General features: G+C 38.1%; 1 protein-coding gene across 1 annotated transcript in view; it reads left to right on the forward strand.

Annotated features, from left to right (window-relative positions):
• The window catches only part of LOC118427094 (diacylglycerol kinase delta-like), a 68,956-nt gene that overhangs the window by 8,869 nt on the left and 41,550 nt on the right, over window positions 1-18,537 (forward strand). Inside the window, exons 2-3 of the mRNA XM_035836729.1 lie at window positions 16,130-16,177; window positions 17,058-17,120. Coding sequence (XP_035692622.1) covers window positions 16,130-16,177; window positions 17,058-17,120 — 111 coding nt within the window. The remainder of the gene's footprint in view (window positions 1-16,129; window positions 16,178-17,057; window positions 17,121-18,537) is intronic.

Raw genomic sequence — 18,537 nt, forward strand, 5'->3', positions numbered from 1 at the left:
GTACTAAGAGACTACAGTGCATGGTGCTACGGCAAACTTAAAACCACTGTGAACAGTCCTTTTTCCCGCTACCGCAGAATTAAATCCCTGCAAACTTACCACTTGAAGCATAGGGACATACCATGTCTAAACATATTTACACTAAAAGACAGTGGACATGCTTCATTTATGTACCTGTCTTTTGTTAAATGAGAATAAGACACTGACTTAAAACATGCAAATATTCAGCAATGTGATTGACATATTTCATTCATATGCATGTCTTCCGCTGTTAATAAGAGAATAATATATTCTATTTATTTTTATTAATAAGTAATAAGTTAATAAGACATGAAAATATATACATGCATTTGCTTCCATTAAACCTGAAGTCTGAACAAATTGAACCTATTAAAACACAATTTGTGTTTGTTGTGTATCTAATGAATAAATTAGATATCTGGAGTGATCTAATATTAGTATGTTTTTGTCATCTCCGATTATGAATTGTAAATTACCATATTCATATTCAATATGTTCTTTCAGCATTTCAGTTTACTTTGTTCAACTGTATTGTAAAATGTCTCACTAGAGTTTGGCCAGCCTAGTAAAAAAATTACAAGAAAAAAAAGAAGATAATCCCTACCTTACCTACCAACCCAAATTTTTTCAGCACCAGAATACATGTAGGAAACAAAGCATTTTTTTCCTAGGGCTTAATATGGTTCTAATTCCCTGTAACTTGGTTCAATCCAGGGAAGGGAATCTATAGCTACATGTAGGTTAGGGCTGTACCATTCTTTTTTAAAGGACATAGAATGAGAGTCCAGTGTTTGAGACCTACTAGTAGCCTTGAGCATGTTAAAGGGAAAGGACTAGCAGCCTCTCCCTGTGAAAGTGCTTCTGAAACAGCAAGGAGACTTGTTGCCCCATGTGCCACTAAACACTAACTAACTAATGAATGAACGAACAAACTCTCTTTCAAGATCGAGACTAGTTCACTCTCCGTGAACAAGATGTGCTGTAACTTAAGACCTAAAAAATTTGGAGGTATGTAACTTGCCTTTAAAATCCTTCACTGTTGGAAGAAAATTTGTAGAAACTCTAAGCAGCATTTACGAATTATTCATAATTTTCATTATCATTACGAGTAATTCCCACTTTTCCCTCAGTTATCGGAGCACTCACAATCTGCCCCACATCCAAAACAAGTTCATTCCAGATATTACGCATCATCATACTTATGCTTAATCATCTTAATCATGATATGTTCAGATGGAGTCAGAAGCCGTACTGTTTTGTCTGCGTCCCACTTTTCAGTTCATTTGTTATTCAGGGCAGTCAATCTTGTGCACGCAGTTTCTGCTGGAGTTGGCACTGCGAGGGATGGCAAGGCCTAGCGAAGAAAAATATCGTCTTTCTGGTTACCGTGCTGAAAAAAATAGAATGTGTCGGTATAGGGATTCTCTTGTGTTTTTTTCTTTTTCTATTTTTAGTTTTGCATCAAAATGACCAACAAATGCAGCTGACTAAAACTGAAAAACATCAAGTGCTTGAGTTTTAATATCACAATTCATTGTGATAGCCAGCCTAAAATTTTTTCCGTCCCCTGGATTTTGAACGGAAATCCTATCGAGCGTCAGGAGATTCCACGCGACGGTCCTAGTGAGTCTGGGAAAATTTTGAAATCTAAGACCTTCTGAAAAGCTATTTCCTGTACTTTGAGGGGCAAATTTTGCTGGTAGAGTATACTCAGCTCTATGCAAATTTGTGCTAAATCTGTGCTTAGATCTTTGCAAAATTTCTTTCTTTAATACATGCCGATTTTTGTCCATCACAGAGGATGGAATGGGCAAAATGTCTGATTCAGTTATAACATTTCATATCCCTTGTCAGCAACCAATACAAAAAGGCTAGCGCTAGAGTTGGCAGCTTTTGCTAGGGTCAGTCAGAAACATATAATTTTTTTCCCAGGCCTAATTGCACCACATGGAACTGTTCAGAGATTAGAATAGTCCCCGACTCCCAGCCATTATGGATTGGTTTGAAAAACTATTGACCTGGAAACAGAGGACCTTTATCTTGAGTATTCTTAGCTGCTCAATCTATCTAAGTCTACATGTATTAGGTACTCGAATTGGGCTTGTAATGTACATGTAAGGAGGTTTTGAAATAGGTTAATTACATTGTGTTTCTAGGGCAAAGTGCTTGACACTCTATAAAACATTGTAATATTAATTATGCAGAATATATCAACTGTATCTTCCCTTTGTCCATTTATGTTTCTTGACAGGGAAAACATATTATTTTTGCTGTCGTATTCTTCTTCTTTCTTCCTCTGTCTCTGTCATGAGAGTTCAATAGAAACAAGCATGCAATATTTATCTATGTTCGTGTACTCATTAATGTGCATCAGTTCTTCTAATCGGTCCAGAAACCATTCTGCTGATTTTTTTTCTAGCAGGATATACTGGGTTCGTATCAGTTTCTTGTACTGCTACAAACCCATCCCTGTGCAAGAGTAATAAGTTGCCCAGTTTGATCATAACAGTCTCTGATATTCTCAATCGAGGTCTGCCTATTGTATTGTTCATTTGCGAAGTTCACAAACGTGTCCGACAATTTGTTTTCCCTGCAACGCGAATCCAAAAATAGCGCCGACTGGAAATTACCAACACTTGTTTTGATGGAACGGTTGCTATTCCTGGGGATGTGGATGCGAGGGGTGCGTCACGCCCAGATGTCTGCGCGGACGGTACAGGAAATGAAACCTATTTGTGGTAATGGGATCAGGGGGCAGGAGAGACAAAGCTCCAGAGAGCCACATCTGGCTTTCATGTAGATCAGTACTAACACCTTTGATGTTCTCCTGTATTCCTCTAGTCTCCACACTCATCAGCTCATCAAACTCAGACACTTGTGTGGGGAGGAAATAAGCTTAAGTCCCTCAACAACTCTTATTCCCCCTTGTGCATGAGTAAGAACTACAGGAGTAGGGGATGGGACAACAGTACAAGCTGTTGGTGGCAAACATTGCAATTTTAGGAAGCAAACAAAGAGTTGCTTCTAAAAGAAGTGCTGCAGCATATGGAGAATTATCATCAATGGCCATGGCATTTTCAGTCGGTCACCTTTCCAAGAATGTTAATGTTTTCGAGAGGGGGTTTTCTTGTTGGATAGGTAAAAAAAATTAGTAGACCGGATGAACAGGTTTATATAGTAATGTCATCTGAAAACCTACCCAAATGTACCAAATATCAAGACAACCCATCCAGGCATCAAGATTCAAGGGATTTGTTAGTTGTCTTCTTCAGAAATACATGTAGCTAATAAAGTATACAGACAGACACATGCACACAAAAAATAACTTTCTTTAGGAAGGTAACAATAGATTTAGAATGAATAACCTAGGTCAAAAATGCTCTCTTAGACCATCCACGAATTTTTCTAAGTTACCACAAGTCATTTCTCTTTTTCATTATTTATAATTATATCTTCCTTGTCCTTTTTGTTTTAGCAACGTTCAACATTCAGAGTTTCAGGGAAAGGCTGTTTTTGTGTCATGCATTCTCTTCCAATGTACCCTTTCTGTAAGGTATCCAGAAAATGTCATTTACAGGAATAGTCGACCTGACCCAAAAGCAACTCTTTGTGGCCGTGATTTCCCCCGGGTTAGCTAAAAATAGCGGAAAACTAAGTCAGTCGGTTTTCTCTCGTTCCTAACAGAATGCAATATTAAAGATGCCTACTACAAAGGTTGCTGAACTGTACCGAAACAAAGGCAGAGGAGGAATGTAGCACTGGGATAGAGGCTTCCCTGAACAGTTTTTTTCCCAGGGCACTGAGCCCTCATTGTTCAGCTCATACACTCTCTTTTATTAGGGAGCGTTCACACGAATACGATCATACAATGTACAGCTCCGTATGAGTGGCATATTGTCTTTCTTTTGGATAAGGTAAAATTTGCGACGAAGAAGTTGTATTTTAGATTTAAGGAAGAATGGATCATACCAAAAGACTGGAAAACACAAAAGACTACTGCAATTTTATTTTCATTAACTAGATGGTAACAGTCAATACAGCAAGCGATTTTTAAAAAAACCTACAGTTACAATATATAAACCAAGTACATGAACTGGTGCAAGTAGCAGAGCTAATTGATATACTAGGTACATTTTTGCTCTTTTGCACACCCAAGCCGTGCACCTAATATGTGATTATGGATGCTCCTAGATATTCATGAAGAGTCATGTACATAATGATATCATAATTGTATTCTAGCACACGTGAGATTGTGTGGCGTGGCCCAACAGGTCCCTAGTTTGAATCCTGCTGTGCCACTGATCTTGTGCCCTTGGGAAAGGCACTTTACACGACTTTCCTCGCTTGATTCAGGTGAAAATTAGTACCTTGCTTTGGTCTATGGCAGTGACAGGCCTTAGACATGACGCACCGGCTATACACAAGTCAGGAACCCCTTGCATCCTTTGTCGGAAGTCCTCCTAGGAGACGAATACTCCAAAAAACAAAGCTGCATCTGCTGGGGCCGTCTTACAAGTGGCAGTTCCTGCACCTGTGAGACTATGAGCGTCAGTAGACAATAAGGTGGAGAAGGAAGTGCGCACTCCTCCTTCACCTTAAAAAGTGCCTTTCACAAGGGTGCAATGTCGAGGGCTTGGCGAGTATTGAACCCAGGACCTCTTGGTTCCTAGTGCAATGCTCTAACAGTTATGCCACTTCAATGCCAGTGGATCATCAAGAAGACACAAGTACTGTAGAACCTGACAGCTTGGTGGCCTGGATATAGGATAATTAGGAGAGAAGTTTTGTTGAGAGTTGAGCGTGGGCAGAAATTGAAGCGACTGGAGTGTACACCCTGCATACACCTCTGCACACGCTTCAGGAAATGAGATATCTATTCTTACTACCGGAGATGTGGGCCTAGAATAGATACTAGTCATTAGTACGCTTTCATTGGAAGTCCTCAGAGGGGAAGAGATTTAACTTCTAATCCTTTCATTTCAAACTATAGTCCAAGTTAATCCGTCAAGATATATTAGATCTGAACGAGCTTTGTTTTGCATCGATGAAAAAAAAGTCTGGCTTACGGCTCTACCAGGGTTGGACAAATCGACTAGCCCTATTGTCCAGGGCAAGTGAAAGTGCTGATTGGGCTACCTACTTGTCCAATTGGGCAAATAAGATATTTCCATTGAGTGAGATGTTGATACACTTGTCAGTTTATTACAGTCATTACATCAAGCAATGGTCAACATAGAAAAATAGACTCTGAGGCAATAATATGTATTCCATTGCTGGAAGTGAAAATGCATATATAGTATACGTAGTGACATTTGAATTTTGGGCAAGTGAAAAGTTTGTATGGGCAAGTAAATCATTTATTCATGAATTTTAGAAAACTTCAACCCTGTCTACTGTCCACAGTAAAAGATACATACAGAAGAGTTGGATAACATCCACAACATCATGCAGTATCCCTTATATCTTTTATCTTCTATATATACACTTTTGTGTCCAAGTCATTCATTTTTTGGTTTAATCATTTTGTCTTGTTATGAAATACTGTAATTCACTTTGTCTTCATGGTACCAAATTTTCACGGTCTGAGAAAATTTAACTTGTTCTCGGAACTAAATGTTCACTATTGCAGCAAGTGCACATACAAAAGGTCTGTGAATTATTTGTTATCAGCAATGATTAGTTCACGTTACAGTCATCACTGTGAAAACCGTGAACATAACAGTGCATTGAAAAAATCAGGAATTACAGTACTACAACCATTTTGTAATACCTTCTACAGCAACAGGTCTTTATTTTTTACCTGTCCTTAGTACTGAAGTTCAGCTGCTGTTGTGTAAAATTTCAGTTGTTCATGTATCCATTTTATCTGATCATTCTGTTGTGTGATGAAAATTTTGTGATACCTTTAAAGGCCCCTTCACACAACAGCAAAAATAAGCCGGAATACCGTCATAATGGAAATTCTTTTCTACTTCTGTTAATTCGTAATGTATTCTACAAATTCTCCCTGCATTCCAGATTTTTGTGCCCATTCTTTGGCTGGCCCAAAAGTTTTTGACATGCTAAGAATATTCAAGGTGCATTTGAATGGCATTCAAAGTGTATTCTAAGCATATTTTTAACTATTCCTGATTCCTGCTAATTCGGTTTCAGTGTGAAGGCCCCATAACAGCAGTCTTTGTGAATCCACTGTCCTTGGTATTGAAGTTTTGTTGTGGTTTTACACTTCAGAACTACATTTTTACATTTTGTCTAATCATTTTGTCACATTTTGAAAGTTTACAACCATTGAAATACCTTCTACGGCAATTGTTCTTTGCATTTCACCTGTCCTTGGTTCTTACATCTTGTTGTTTTGCACTTCAGAGCTCATGTTCAACTGTATGAAAAGAATTACAGCCAGGGCTACCGAATGAGCCAGAGGCTATTATTATGGGAAAGCCCTGGTAAACTGCACAAAATACAGCAAACAGAATAAACGGTCACGATGTGTTTACCGATACATGGAATTTGTTTTGAATGTTATGTTTTTACGTATTACGTCATAAAAACAAAGCAGGGAATCTCATTAGATATGGAGACAATCTGTGTTTACTTACAAGACTAATGAGTGAACTATCTATGATAAAAGTAATGTTGGAAGGCTATCTACACATAGCTTTTCGGAATATGTCATAATATATATATTAAAACAGGTCGTTCAGTACGAAGTGTTTGCAGTCAAGTGTTTATTGAGCGATATCTTGAGTACAGAGTGTTGGTTTCAAGCATTAGTCGTATTTGTTATCTCTTCTGTTTTGTCTTTGAATTTTGTCACATCTTGAATGTTGACAACCATTGAAATATGTTCTATAGCAACAGGTTTTGTATTTTATCTGTCCTTAGTGCTGAAGCTTTGTTGTTTTGCACTTCAGAACTCATATTCGGCTGTATGAAAAGAAATGTAGCCAGAGCTACCAAACTAGCCAGAGGCTATTATCAAGGGCTAGCCCTGGTAACTGTACAATATTCAATAAACAATATCAACAGTTACAATGCATTCACCAATAAATGGAGTTTGTTGTATGTACTATTTTTACATATTAACCAAAGAAAGGGCCATTATGCTTAATTTTTCAACTAGAATAATGGTATGCTAAAATGCAGCTACTCAAGCAATTGGATATGATTTTGTAAATGGTCAGACATTTCAGACAAACATCCGGTGTCTTTCGTTGTGATATTTTTTGTGAATCTTATTACCTGGATGTCTAACCTTTATCGACATAGAATAATGTTATTAACTTGTCTAAGAATGTGAAAAAATTGATATGATCCTTTAAACTATCAAAAAATACTATCACTTACATATGGTGTAAGAATTATCATGCTCCCCATGGGCAAACATTTATCTTAAATTTCCAAAATTTCCTCACAGTAAAAGGGCCAAGACACCCCTCCACAATATCACCGAATTGGATGCATTGCTACCTTGCCATTACCATTATTCTAAGATAAAATCCTGGCTAGAACCATAGCAGCCATTTTTTATGGTTCCTATAGCGGGAACGGGTTTTCTGCGCATGGAGAATCTGCGCGTGCGCGTGAAAAATTTGCGCCTGAAAAAATAAAGTTCCTGAAACTTGTCAGAAAATGTGCAGCAAGGAATTCTAAGGCAAAGAAAATTGAACCTATGATATAATTTCCCATCTTTTACCTGAAATTTTGGTCTGAAAAAAATCTTGATTTTTAGATCCCTTGGGAATAGGTTAATTTGCATATTTTGAACATTTCAAAGTCACATAAATTTGACAGAAATACATGGAAAAATAACTTATATGAGGTTTTATATTGTAAAATGTAACAATTTTCTCCATTCTGGAAGCTTAATTTCATCTTTTTGAAGCAGATTGTTTCACGCGCAAATTTCAAACTTTTTTGCGCGTGAAAACTTAACATTAAAAAATCGCTTGAAAATCACTCAGATTGAGATTTTGTACTCTAGAATGCAACAATATATATTGATTCCATTTTGTGCCATCTTGTTTGAGCTTTTAAGTATAAAACTTCAAAAACTTTTTGAATCCCCTGGGAATCAGCTAATTTGCACGCGCAGATTTTTCATGCGCAAGTTTTCACGCGCACATTTTTCACGCGCACAAAACCCCAACCCCCTATAGCAACAGGTCTTTGTGATTCATCTGTCCTTGGTGCTTAACTACTGCTGCTGTTTTCACTTATGGAACTGTTAGTTTTGTTACATGGTGAACGTTAACAATCATTTTGTAATAGCTGCTAAAGCAAAAGGACTTTGTATTTCACCTGTCCTTGGTACATTCTGAAATGCTGCTGTTGTTTTACATTTTGGAACTGTTGGTTGTAGATTTCCCTATTTTGTCTAATTATTTTGTTGCATGGTCATGAAAGGTTACAATAATTATATAATAGCTGCTACAACAAGAAGTTTTTGTATTTTGTCCTTGGTGCATCCTGAAATACTGCTGTTTTCAATTGTGGAACTGTTAGTTTTACATTTTCCCATTAGGTCTAATCATTTTGTTGCATGGTGAAGGTTACAATTATTTTTGATAGCTGCTTAAGCAACAGGTCTTTATATTTTACCTGTTTTTGGTGCATTCTGGAATACTGCTGTTGTCTTCAATTTTGGAACTGTTAGTTGTACATTTTCCCATTTAGTCTTATCATTTCCTTGCATGTTGAAGGTTTACAATTATTTGGTAATAGCTGCTATAGCAACAGGTCTTTGTATTTTAACTGAACTGTCCTTGGTCCTGAAGTACAGCTGTTATTATATACTTCAGAACTCTTAGTTTTACATTTTCCACGGCCACCCTACAGTGGTTCAAACAAACAAAGATGAATCAAACCTCCTTGGTTCAAAGTAAATCTCTATATTGGACTGATATGGTAGCATTAGACTTTGTGAAATGATTTCTGTATGAAAGGGCAAGTAATTACTACTCTAGTGTTTGTGAGCAAGACTTCAAAGAAAGAAATTTCAGATAAATGTTGTTGTGACTAAGTAGTCCCCAAGGCAATATCTAGATGGCTTTTCATAAGTAACTATGTACATGTAACACTGTAGGCTTGAAATTCAGTTCAGTTCAGTTTGGTAATAGCCCCACTATAAGGCTTGAAATATCCACCTGCAACTTGAAATGTGTAGAAACAAGAAGTGATTGTGAAGAAAGCTAGCCACGCAATCATTTATTTAGATAATGGTGCGGATGAATTGGAGACAAAAGCTAGGGCCTAGGACAAAAAATGCGGTGTTTCCTGTTTCAGTCCTGAAAAAATTAGGGCCGGAAGGTAGGGATTACCTTTTTTTGTCTTGTACTTTGCTGGCCCAAACTCTAATGATACATATTATAATACAGTTAATACCAAACTCTAATGATACATAAACACATGTATTACAATACGGTCAAACAAGGTAAACTGAAATGCATGATACCATTTTTCTTTCAATGTCAAACTTTACTTTTGTAAAAATTCATCCTTCATTAGATAGGACAAGCAACTTGTTTGTACTTCAATAGGAAGCAGGCTGAATAAAAAATTCTAACTGGAAGCTGTGTGACTCCACTGCACTCCCCCCCCCCCCAAATGTCTAGAGTCAGCAGGTTTTTTTTTGGATAGATAGGGGAACAGGAAATATTTTTTTCCTAGGCTTAGTTCTTATGACTTGTAGTTGTACAGACCTTGTCATGTCCTGCCCTTATGCTGACTAATATGTCCTGCATGTAAACTGTCAGGATTTTTGCTGCCTTATCTTTTTATTGCATAATAACTAATGGCCACACTATTATCCTAGATGTTTCATCAGTCGCAATGAACATGAAACCTTCTTTAGATTCCGGATTTACCAAGAAAAGTCTGCCACTTAGCAATGGCCAAATGTATCATGGGAAAAAAGCGCCCTCTGGCAATTCTGGCCTGTCTGTGCAGATTAGGTAATCTGAAAGGAATGGTGAAGGCAGGAAGGAAAACTGAAATCGGGCAGCATACCACACACCTGTGAATTTTATAATACTTATTGGTGAGTCGCGGTAAGTGACTATTGTAGGGGGGGTCTGGGGGCATCCACCTTCCATGGTGCAGAGTTTTTTATGATTTAAATTAAAACAGTGCATTCTAAGGTATCCAAGAGGCAAGAATACTGTTACAGATGTCAAAGTAGAAGACTGTGACCACAGATGACCTGGTAACATCCCTGGTCAATCAGAATTTCATGCTTGTCAGAGGATTTTTTCCCCAGTATAGGGCGTCCAGGGGGATCAAATTTCTTGTTATTCTAAGAAAAGTGCGTCCAGATGACGCGTTGACGCATGCCTGGCTGAAAACTTGCCTGTGGTTGTGTGGCAAAAACCTCAGGATTCCAGAAAAAAGATAAAAGTATCCTGCGAGTTTTGCAGCTTGAAAAAGTTTTTTTTATTCAATGAATGACAGTACATGTAGTAGCAAACTAGTAAAGTTCATATTTCTGTATTTGTGGTCCATTGATTTTGGTACGGTTGGCGCCATCAATGGGTGACGTTGAAATGGCATAACTGGTATAGAGTGTTTGGCTCGGAATCAAGAAATCCTGGTTTTGATACCCGCCATTGTGCCCTTGGGAAAGGCACTTTACAACACTTTCCTCACTCCACCCAAGTGTAAAGATGGAAACCTGAATTCCTGATTTCAGTTAGGGAGGTTAAAGGCAGTGCAAGGAGAGGGATGGCTTCTACCTCCCAATACTGTGCCCTAGACACAGTGGATAACAACCCACTGTATGATGGCCTAACAAAAAGCTATGGGACTACCTTTAAAAATTTTGGTAGTGACCAATACAGGGCTTTTTCCAGGACCCATGCCTCCATCTTTGAACAGAAATTTGCTGATTGGGATGGACAAAATTTACACCCAGTCTACAAAAAATCTGAACTCCTAGACATGAAATTAATGAAAATGTATTTTTGTAAACTGAAAATTAATGATTCAACAAGACTTAAATCAATAGCTTGGGTTTTCCAACATTGAGTGAGATGGAACAATTAAACTTGGCACATCCCTAGTCCAATAGGAACACAGTTTGAGGCATTTATGCTTCTGAGGAAATTGGAATTGTTGCAAGGCTACGTGCAGTTTTGTATAATGAATGGTAGGACATAATTTTACGTGGTATTGGTGTGGCATAACGGTTAGAGCATTGGGCGCATAACCACAGGTTCCTGCATTTGATACTCACGATACCCCGACATTGAGTGCTTGATATGTTGTACTTAACACATTATACCCACAATTACGATAGAATGACACCAATCAAACCTTTTTTGGCTAATCTGTTCAAAGTACGGCAAAAAATTTTGTGTGCCAATGTTGCAGCATCTGCACATTTGCCACCATGAGCTGTAAATGTTATTAATATTAGGACAGAGAGGATGGCCCAGGTATCTGTAGGACTCAGTTAGTCGTTGCAAACTCCAAGTAAAATGGGTAATAATTGAAACTAGCAATATAGTGGGTAATGGTACATGTGGTCACTTTTGTCGTAGATTGTGCGATTTTGATGTAGCAGAATTTTCAAGCAGACTTTTACAGAACCAACAGTTGACAAGGATTTAAGACAGCATTTTCTGTAACAAGACAGCTGAATTTAGAGTACTATAACTCTGCCATAGGAAAGAGAACCAGCGTCACATGGAACTCTTCAATGCCCCCTACCTACTTGTAGATGAATAGCAGTCATGTAGAGCAGAGTTATACTTATAGTCTGTGTAACACTCACTCTAACTGTTCGGAGTGGCCAGACTTCCAACTTGAGATGCCATTAAAAATAAAATTGGAGCAAAAGCAACATAAAGCAGAAGTTCTGCTGCAGTACCGTGGTCACACACCAGGGGGTCCAAAAGCAACATTGACCTTCTTCCCAATACCTACCTACATACCAAATATCACTACAATCCATCCAAAGGTTCCAATGTTATGCTGAGTGAAAATACTAGTATCCAGACACGCAAATAAGCAAGCAAGACACGAAGACAGACAGACCCAAAACTATTACTAATAATAATGGTATTATATGCCATCATTCGTTATGGACTCCAAGGTAAAAATGAGGACAAGGAGAAGCCAGAATGGAAGTCACTCTGGAAACTTTTCATGAAACAAAATTTAATTAAACAATTTTGATTTAGGTACACAGTACTACACACAGAATATAGTATACAAACAATAGATTCTGCATTTTATTCTTTCACACTTTCTGTGGCCATGCAATATTCTATGACATTAGTTAAATTACATTTTCCAATATTTCTTTTTGATCCACAGCATATATTTGCTTATTTTGATGCTGCTTTGTACAATTTTCATTATGGTTGAAAACATTTTATTCATTTTTGGAAATGGCCAAAAATGATGTGCACGCAGATGTCATATAATCAAATGAACATGGCCTAACTCATAGGCAGATCCCAGTGAGCTGCGGTTTTATGATTCACACACCGAATATAGACATAACATCTACCAATCCCTCTGTGTGCTGTTAAGTATAGGCACCAGTTACAGACCTGTCCTATTTATAGGTATACTTATTCGTGATAGCTTGTAAATCTCTACAGACCAGAGTTTTTACTGTTGTATAACCCATATATGGGCATGATTTCCAGTTCCAGCTACATATAACAACATGATACCTTGTCTGTAATCTATTTTTAGCCCTGTATTATATCTATTATAGTCTACGGACCAGAATAACTGCTTTGTTTAGACCTGGTGCACGCTAACATTATTCTTGGCAAGCTGCCATATCTTATCACATCCATGACTTTGATATCTTTAACTTAGGCCACACTGATTTGATTTTATGCATGACATCCTCTGGAGACCCCAAAACTAATGTGGGAGGGCGGAAAAGAGAAAAAACTGCAACTGCAATAGAAGAAGGTACTGCTAAAGCATAGGACTACAAACCGGGTATTACAAAACGTCTGTATTGAACCACAGAACACCAGTGTATCAAAAGAAATAATAAATTTTTACTCGTAGAAGGCACATGTAGGTTTACTGTTATCTTGTTCATCTTAGCAGACTCAGCTGAAGTAATCATTGTTTAATACATATAGTGACAAGAACGATCAAAGAAGTTCACTATTAGAAGGTATATGGCTCCAAGGACTGTGGATGTTATATGACTGTAATGAGAAACTCATGACATAAGGACAGTTTGACAAAATTAGCGCGTTTTGCAGTAGTACACAAGCCAGAAAATGATGTCTTTTGCGGCAATATGAATCAATAAGTTTGGGACTTGCTTGAAGCCTCAGTGAGTTGATTTTTTTTTCTTTTCATTATCATCATCATCAACAGGTAAAAAGTACTGCACGCGCAGATGTCATCCATAAACCAAATCAGTGTAGCCTTAAGTGTGTTAAGTTTTGCGCACGTGTAGAAATCAATTATCTTTTGTGCTGTCTGCGACCTTTTTCATTCATTTAGCAGTATTGATCATGGTTTTTCTGTTACCTTTCTTTAGTTTTAGACTCAAAATAGTTTGCAAGGTCTATAGGACTCAACAACAAAAATTGATTGACAGCCGGTAGCAGGCATTTCAAATGAGGATTTCTGTTGGTACATTTACCCTGGGCTTCTTTTCTTTTGGTTTCATACGTCTTGGTAACGTTGAAAAGTTACCCATAAAAATCAAAATAATAAAAAAGGCCCGTTTCTATTATCTAGTTTTCTTTCTTCTCCTTTCAACTAGGATTATCAAAAGCATGCATCAATCATCCAACCAACCAACCAACCAACTTTTTGCTCAGTCCTTCGAGTGGTTGCTTAGGACAGGTTTTACTGTATTTCACAGTGTCCTACAAACTCATGTTGTTTATACTTTGCCGTCCCTGACATACAGGTACTGGTGTGTGATACTGTAAATGCATTTACAACATTTAAGTTTGCAGGGATTTAATTTCGCGGTAGCGGGAAAAAGGACTTTTCGCGGTGGTTGTAAGTTCGAGGTAGCACCATTCACTGCAGTCACTTTCTGCCATGGAAATATGTTTGCGGTGGTTTTAAGTTCGCGGTGAAACGGCCACGGCAAAAACCGCAAACATTAAACTACCGCAAAAGTTTCTGCATTTACAGTGCTCTCCCTAAGCCTTCAGAATCCCTCCACGTGAGAATATTTAGACGAGTGAGCACCTAACGGAATTACTTAGGGATTTCTATTTTTGGAAGACTAGTTAAAGCACTCTGAAGGTCTTCTGGATTTTTAAGCTTATCCCTTCTGCCTACCACCTTTAACTATTAAGGACCTGGTAGTCAAACAGCTACCAAAGTGTGATAAAGGTTAATGGTTGTTTATAGTCTATTTTTTCACCTGATTATAGTGTAGATATTTTTAGCCCCGTTTTTCAGCCAAGCAGATGTGTGACACAAGCATGTTTGTGCGACACAAACTGTTTAAATCTGTCACGGTTTCTTCCCCGCAGACTTTGTGAACAGTCGTACACTTCTAGCTCAGGGGAAACATTGAAAAAGCCTTGAACTGGAAAGAATTTATGATGTTTTCCCCAAGTATAAATCCCAACTGTCATTGTCTCTACAAACTTATGAATTGCCTGCTGCAACTTATGAAAATCACTGAGACTGAACTGGTACAACAAATCAGTTAGTACGTCTAACGTCTGGAAAAACAATTAAATATGTCAATGTCACGACCTCGAAAGGATTGTATGCAAATATCAGTCTAATGTAAATCATGTTTTAGACTGTCAGACAGTTCTTTTGGTAAGACAACACCAAGACAACACCAATGTGTATGTTTTGAGACCTTCCTAGAGGTGTAGCTTCACTCTGCTGTATTTTAGGTTCTTCTCATTTATCCGTGCAATAAGCTCAAACAAAGTACTAGTACGCACCCTAACTTTGGCAACAACCTACAGCACCTTTCCTCAATTTTGAAAAGTTTAAAGGATGCGTACTTTATTGGAGAATATATGGTAGTCATTTCTTCTGAGTTTCTACAGTCAGACGTACAGTCTGAGGCAGTAAGCGTTCAACTTGTTTACATAAAGATAGGATTTTCAAATGAAACGCATACTTGCCTTCATAATGCCCCTAAATACGCACCAGACTTAGGTAGGATCATGGCTTAACTTTGCAGAGGAAGTACTCTAAGGCATATATTAAAAGGAAAGAGCTTAGGGATTTCTATTCTGGGAAGGACTATGAAGCATGCCAAAGTCTATAAATTTTGGTATATTATGCCTTATAGTAGGTACACCTGAATATGGAAACTTTACCTACATGTACATACATGTATGCATAAATTTGATATAATTTTCATAATAGTGAGTATGTTTCTTTTACCAAAATTAGAATTCTTTTCAAAGAAGTTTCCACAATTTTCAAAAATCAATTGGACAGCCAATTCTTGATCATTTGTGTTAATCATTCCTGAATCTTCCTACAGACTAGAGTAGTTTTCTTTCATCTGTCTCCGATGATTACATAGCAACTCATATTCATTGCAGAGTTTATACTTGGAGTGTGGCTGATGCATTTGACAGGACCAATTCTTTTTGTAAAAGTGCCAGCTCATAAGGAGATTTCATTCATAAAATCTATATAGTATTCTTGGTTGTGTACCAAAAATAGTGGTATAGTGGGACATGGCTTGTGAGTACCCGTAATTGTAATTTCCAAGAAAATCACAACTTGTGAGTATGTGTAGTTTCCAAGAAAATCACAACTTGTTAGTATGTGTAGTTTCCAGGAAAATCACGACTTGTGAGTCGCCATTTGGGCATGTATGATGTAGCCCTTTCATATGGTAATGTAATGACACTTCATCATTGTGTGTCTGTTCCTGGAAAAAAAAAACGTCAACAATTTCTTCATCATGTCATTGACCTTTGTGAACTCCAAATATGGGCATGCAGGTGGGAGATCTGCATTTGTGGCACCCCACCAAGAGTGGAGAGCTGTTTAGAAGAGTCCGTCATTAGTCGTAAGTTGTTGATCCTCTTGCAAAGGTGCAGCACCTCTGTGAGAGCTAATGGACACAGCAATGGCTAGGCCGTCCGGTTCCTCCTACTCATCCCTGTGTTTCTCCCTACAGGCAAGCCTGAAGGAGGGCTGGTTGATGAAGCAGACTAATTCATTCCAGGTAAGACCACATTTTTATGTTTTTGATTATTATGCTTGCATTCTGTGTATGTATTGGTTTGATTCTGCAAAGGCCTTAGTGATAGATATCCTACCAACCTGATGAAATTATTTTCATATTGTCATCAATGTTGATCTCAGAGGTCTGTGAGCTCGTTTTGCACAACAAGTTAGCCTGCGTTGCAGTCTTCAAATGGGGCTTTTTTTGGGGGGGGGGGGGTCATGATTTTTAACGTTGGCTATATTTTCTTGTGCTGGGAAACGGAGTTTGCCGAGGAAGGGAGTCTTGCCCACTCCCTTCCACAGCAAACTCCCTTCCTCAACAAACTCCCTTTCTGGGCACAAGAGAACATAGCCAACGTTGAAAATCGTGAACCCAAAAAAACCCAGCCCCGTTCACAGACCGCAAACAGTACCGTATTTTCATGATTGAAGTACTCACCGCCGTCACCGAATTGCCCAAAAGCAGTTACTCCAGCAACTGGATATGATTTTGGAAATGGTCAGATGTTTGATCAGTGACACTGAAGTGTCTGGAAGAAACTTGTCTTTCATACCCTATCTATGAATGAAGACAGTTTTGGATGTCCAATAGGAATCAAGGTAAGACAAAATTGTCTTCATTCATAGTTAAGTTAGCGTATAAAAGACCAGTTTCTACTAGATCACTTCAGTGTCACTGACGAAAGATAGTGGGTTACAACTATCTGAAACGTCTGAAACATTTCCAAAATCATATCCAGTCGCTTGATTAATTGCTTTTTGGCATATCTTGTTACATGGATGTATGTCTAATCTTCATCAGCAGTTTAATTGATTTATTGCTGCATACAGTCAGTGTTATTACACTACCAACTGATCTCACTTTCCTCTTCCTATAGAGAATGAAGAAGAGGTACTTTAAGCTGAAGGGCCGGAAGCTGTACTATGCCAAGGAGGCAAAGGTAAGACGCGTTTCCTTATTCATCAATACGTACACAAATTTTTCTGAATGTAAAACTAAAAGCCAGGGCTCCACTCTGACAGAGCTCCATACGTGTTTTCTTTTTCATGAAGGGACTTCCCTGTCTAGTACCCAATTTTTCAGAATGTTAGAACTGGCTTGGCATTCTAAGAAAATTCCGCAGCACCTCTAGATGTCTATATCTGGATGCTTTGTATAGCTGGTGTCAGTGTCTTTGCTGTGGTTCATCATTTATATTTTTAGGCATAATCTTTACTGCACAGGCACGGAAGTGTACTGATTACTGAAATGTTTCCAGTGGTTTTATGTTGGCAGGTTATGTTGGTATAAACTGCTGGGACAGTTACAACTTCATTCTTTTCTTCATTCATTAACGAAAAAACAATGAAAGGTCAAATTCCCAATTTGGCAAGGGAGGACAGCTTGAATAAGTCATGTGGACAATTGTCTGTTACCTACATCATACCATGGAAAAATTGCACACATTGAAAGATCACACTGACCCAATCGGGCAAGCAGGTCCCAAACTTTTTCTCCTACTGTCCCATAAAAATGTTCCAAAAAGAATTCAAACTGTTCCAAAGATTCAATTGTCCAACACCAGTAACAGTAGTAATCTAAATGGTACTACATGGTTACATTTTACAAACCTTGGAAAATGTATTTTATAAGTTCATCTTTGCAACATACTGTAGTTACCAGGACGTTGATAGACCAAAATGAAAAGCATAGTTTTTCTGCTAAATGTTGCCTTTACTTTTTTTTTTAAAGACTTGGTTAACTTGTTTAGGCTTGCATTGGCCATGTGTGCTACGGACACGTTTTTTTTTAGAATGTCCCCCAAGTTGTGCCAAAGTATGGTATGACATGTCAAGTCAAGTTTATTGCAAAACGATTGCAACAGGTACAGTGTATGGCAAGTAACATGTGACATTATTAACAACTACAAACTATCTACAACAGTATGCAACAGTATACTAATCTAACATAACAGAAACTATGGCAGCATAGTGTATTTCACATTCGTGAATAACTTCATCAGGTTGGCAATTATTCATATAGTAAGGTTCTTTTAGCACAACCAGAAAATAACTTACTTCCGACGTTTCGGTGTCTGTCAGACACCATCATCAGGGTGGAATGACGGGAACTACTTCTTGCTGCTACTTATAGCCGATGTAGGTGGCGTTGCAGCAGCAAGAATGCCATCCCAGACGTGGCTCAGCTTGTATCCCCCCTCGTCTCTGTTCATGACTGGCACTGATTTTCTGATCCAAACTGCTTCTTTAATCCATCGAGTTCTTCTGTATTCCTTTCGGTCAATGACTCTTGCCCCCTCCCAGTCTATTACGCAATTGTTTCTATGAATAAGGACTGTGACTGCCGATTTGTTCTCT

The sequence above is a fragment of the Branchiostoma floridae genome, chromosome 12 (assembly GCF_000003815.2).
Source record: "Branchiostoma floridae strain S238N-H82 chromosome 12, Bfl_VNyyK, whole genome shotgun sequence".
Taxonomy (NCBI): Eukaryota; Metazoa; Chordata; class Leptocardii; order Amphioxiformes; family Branchiostomatidae; genus Branchiostoma; species Branchiostoma floridae.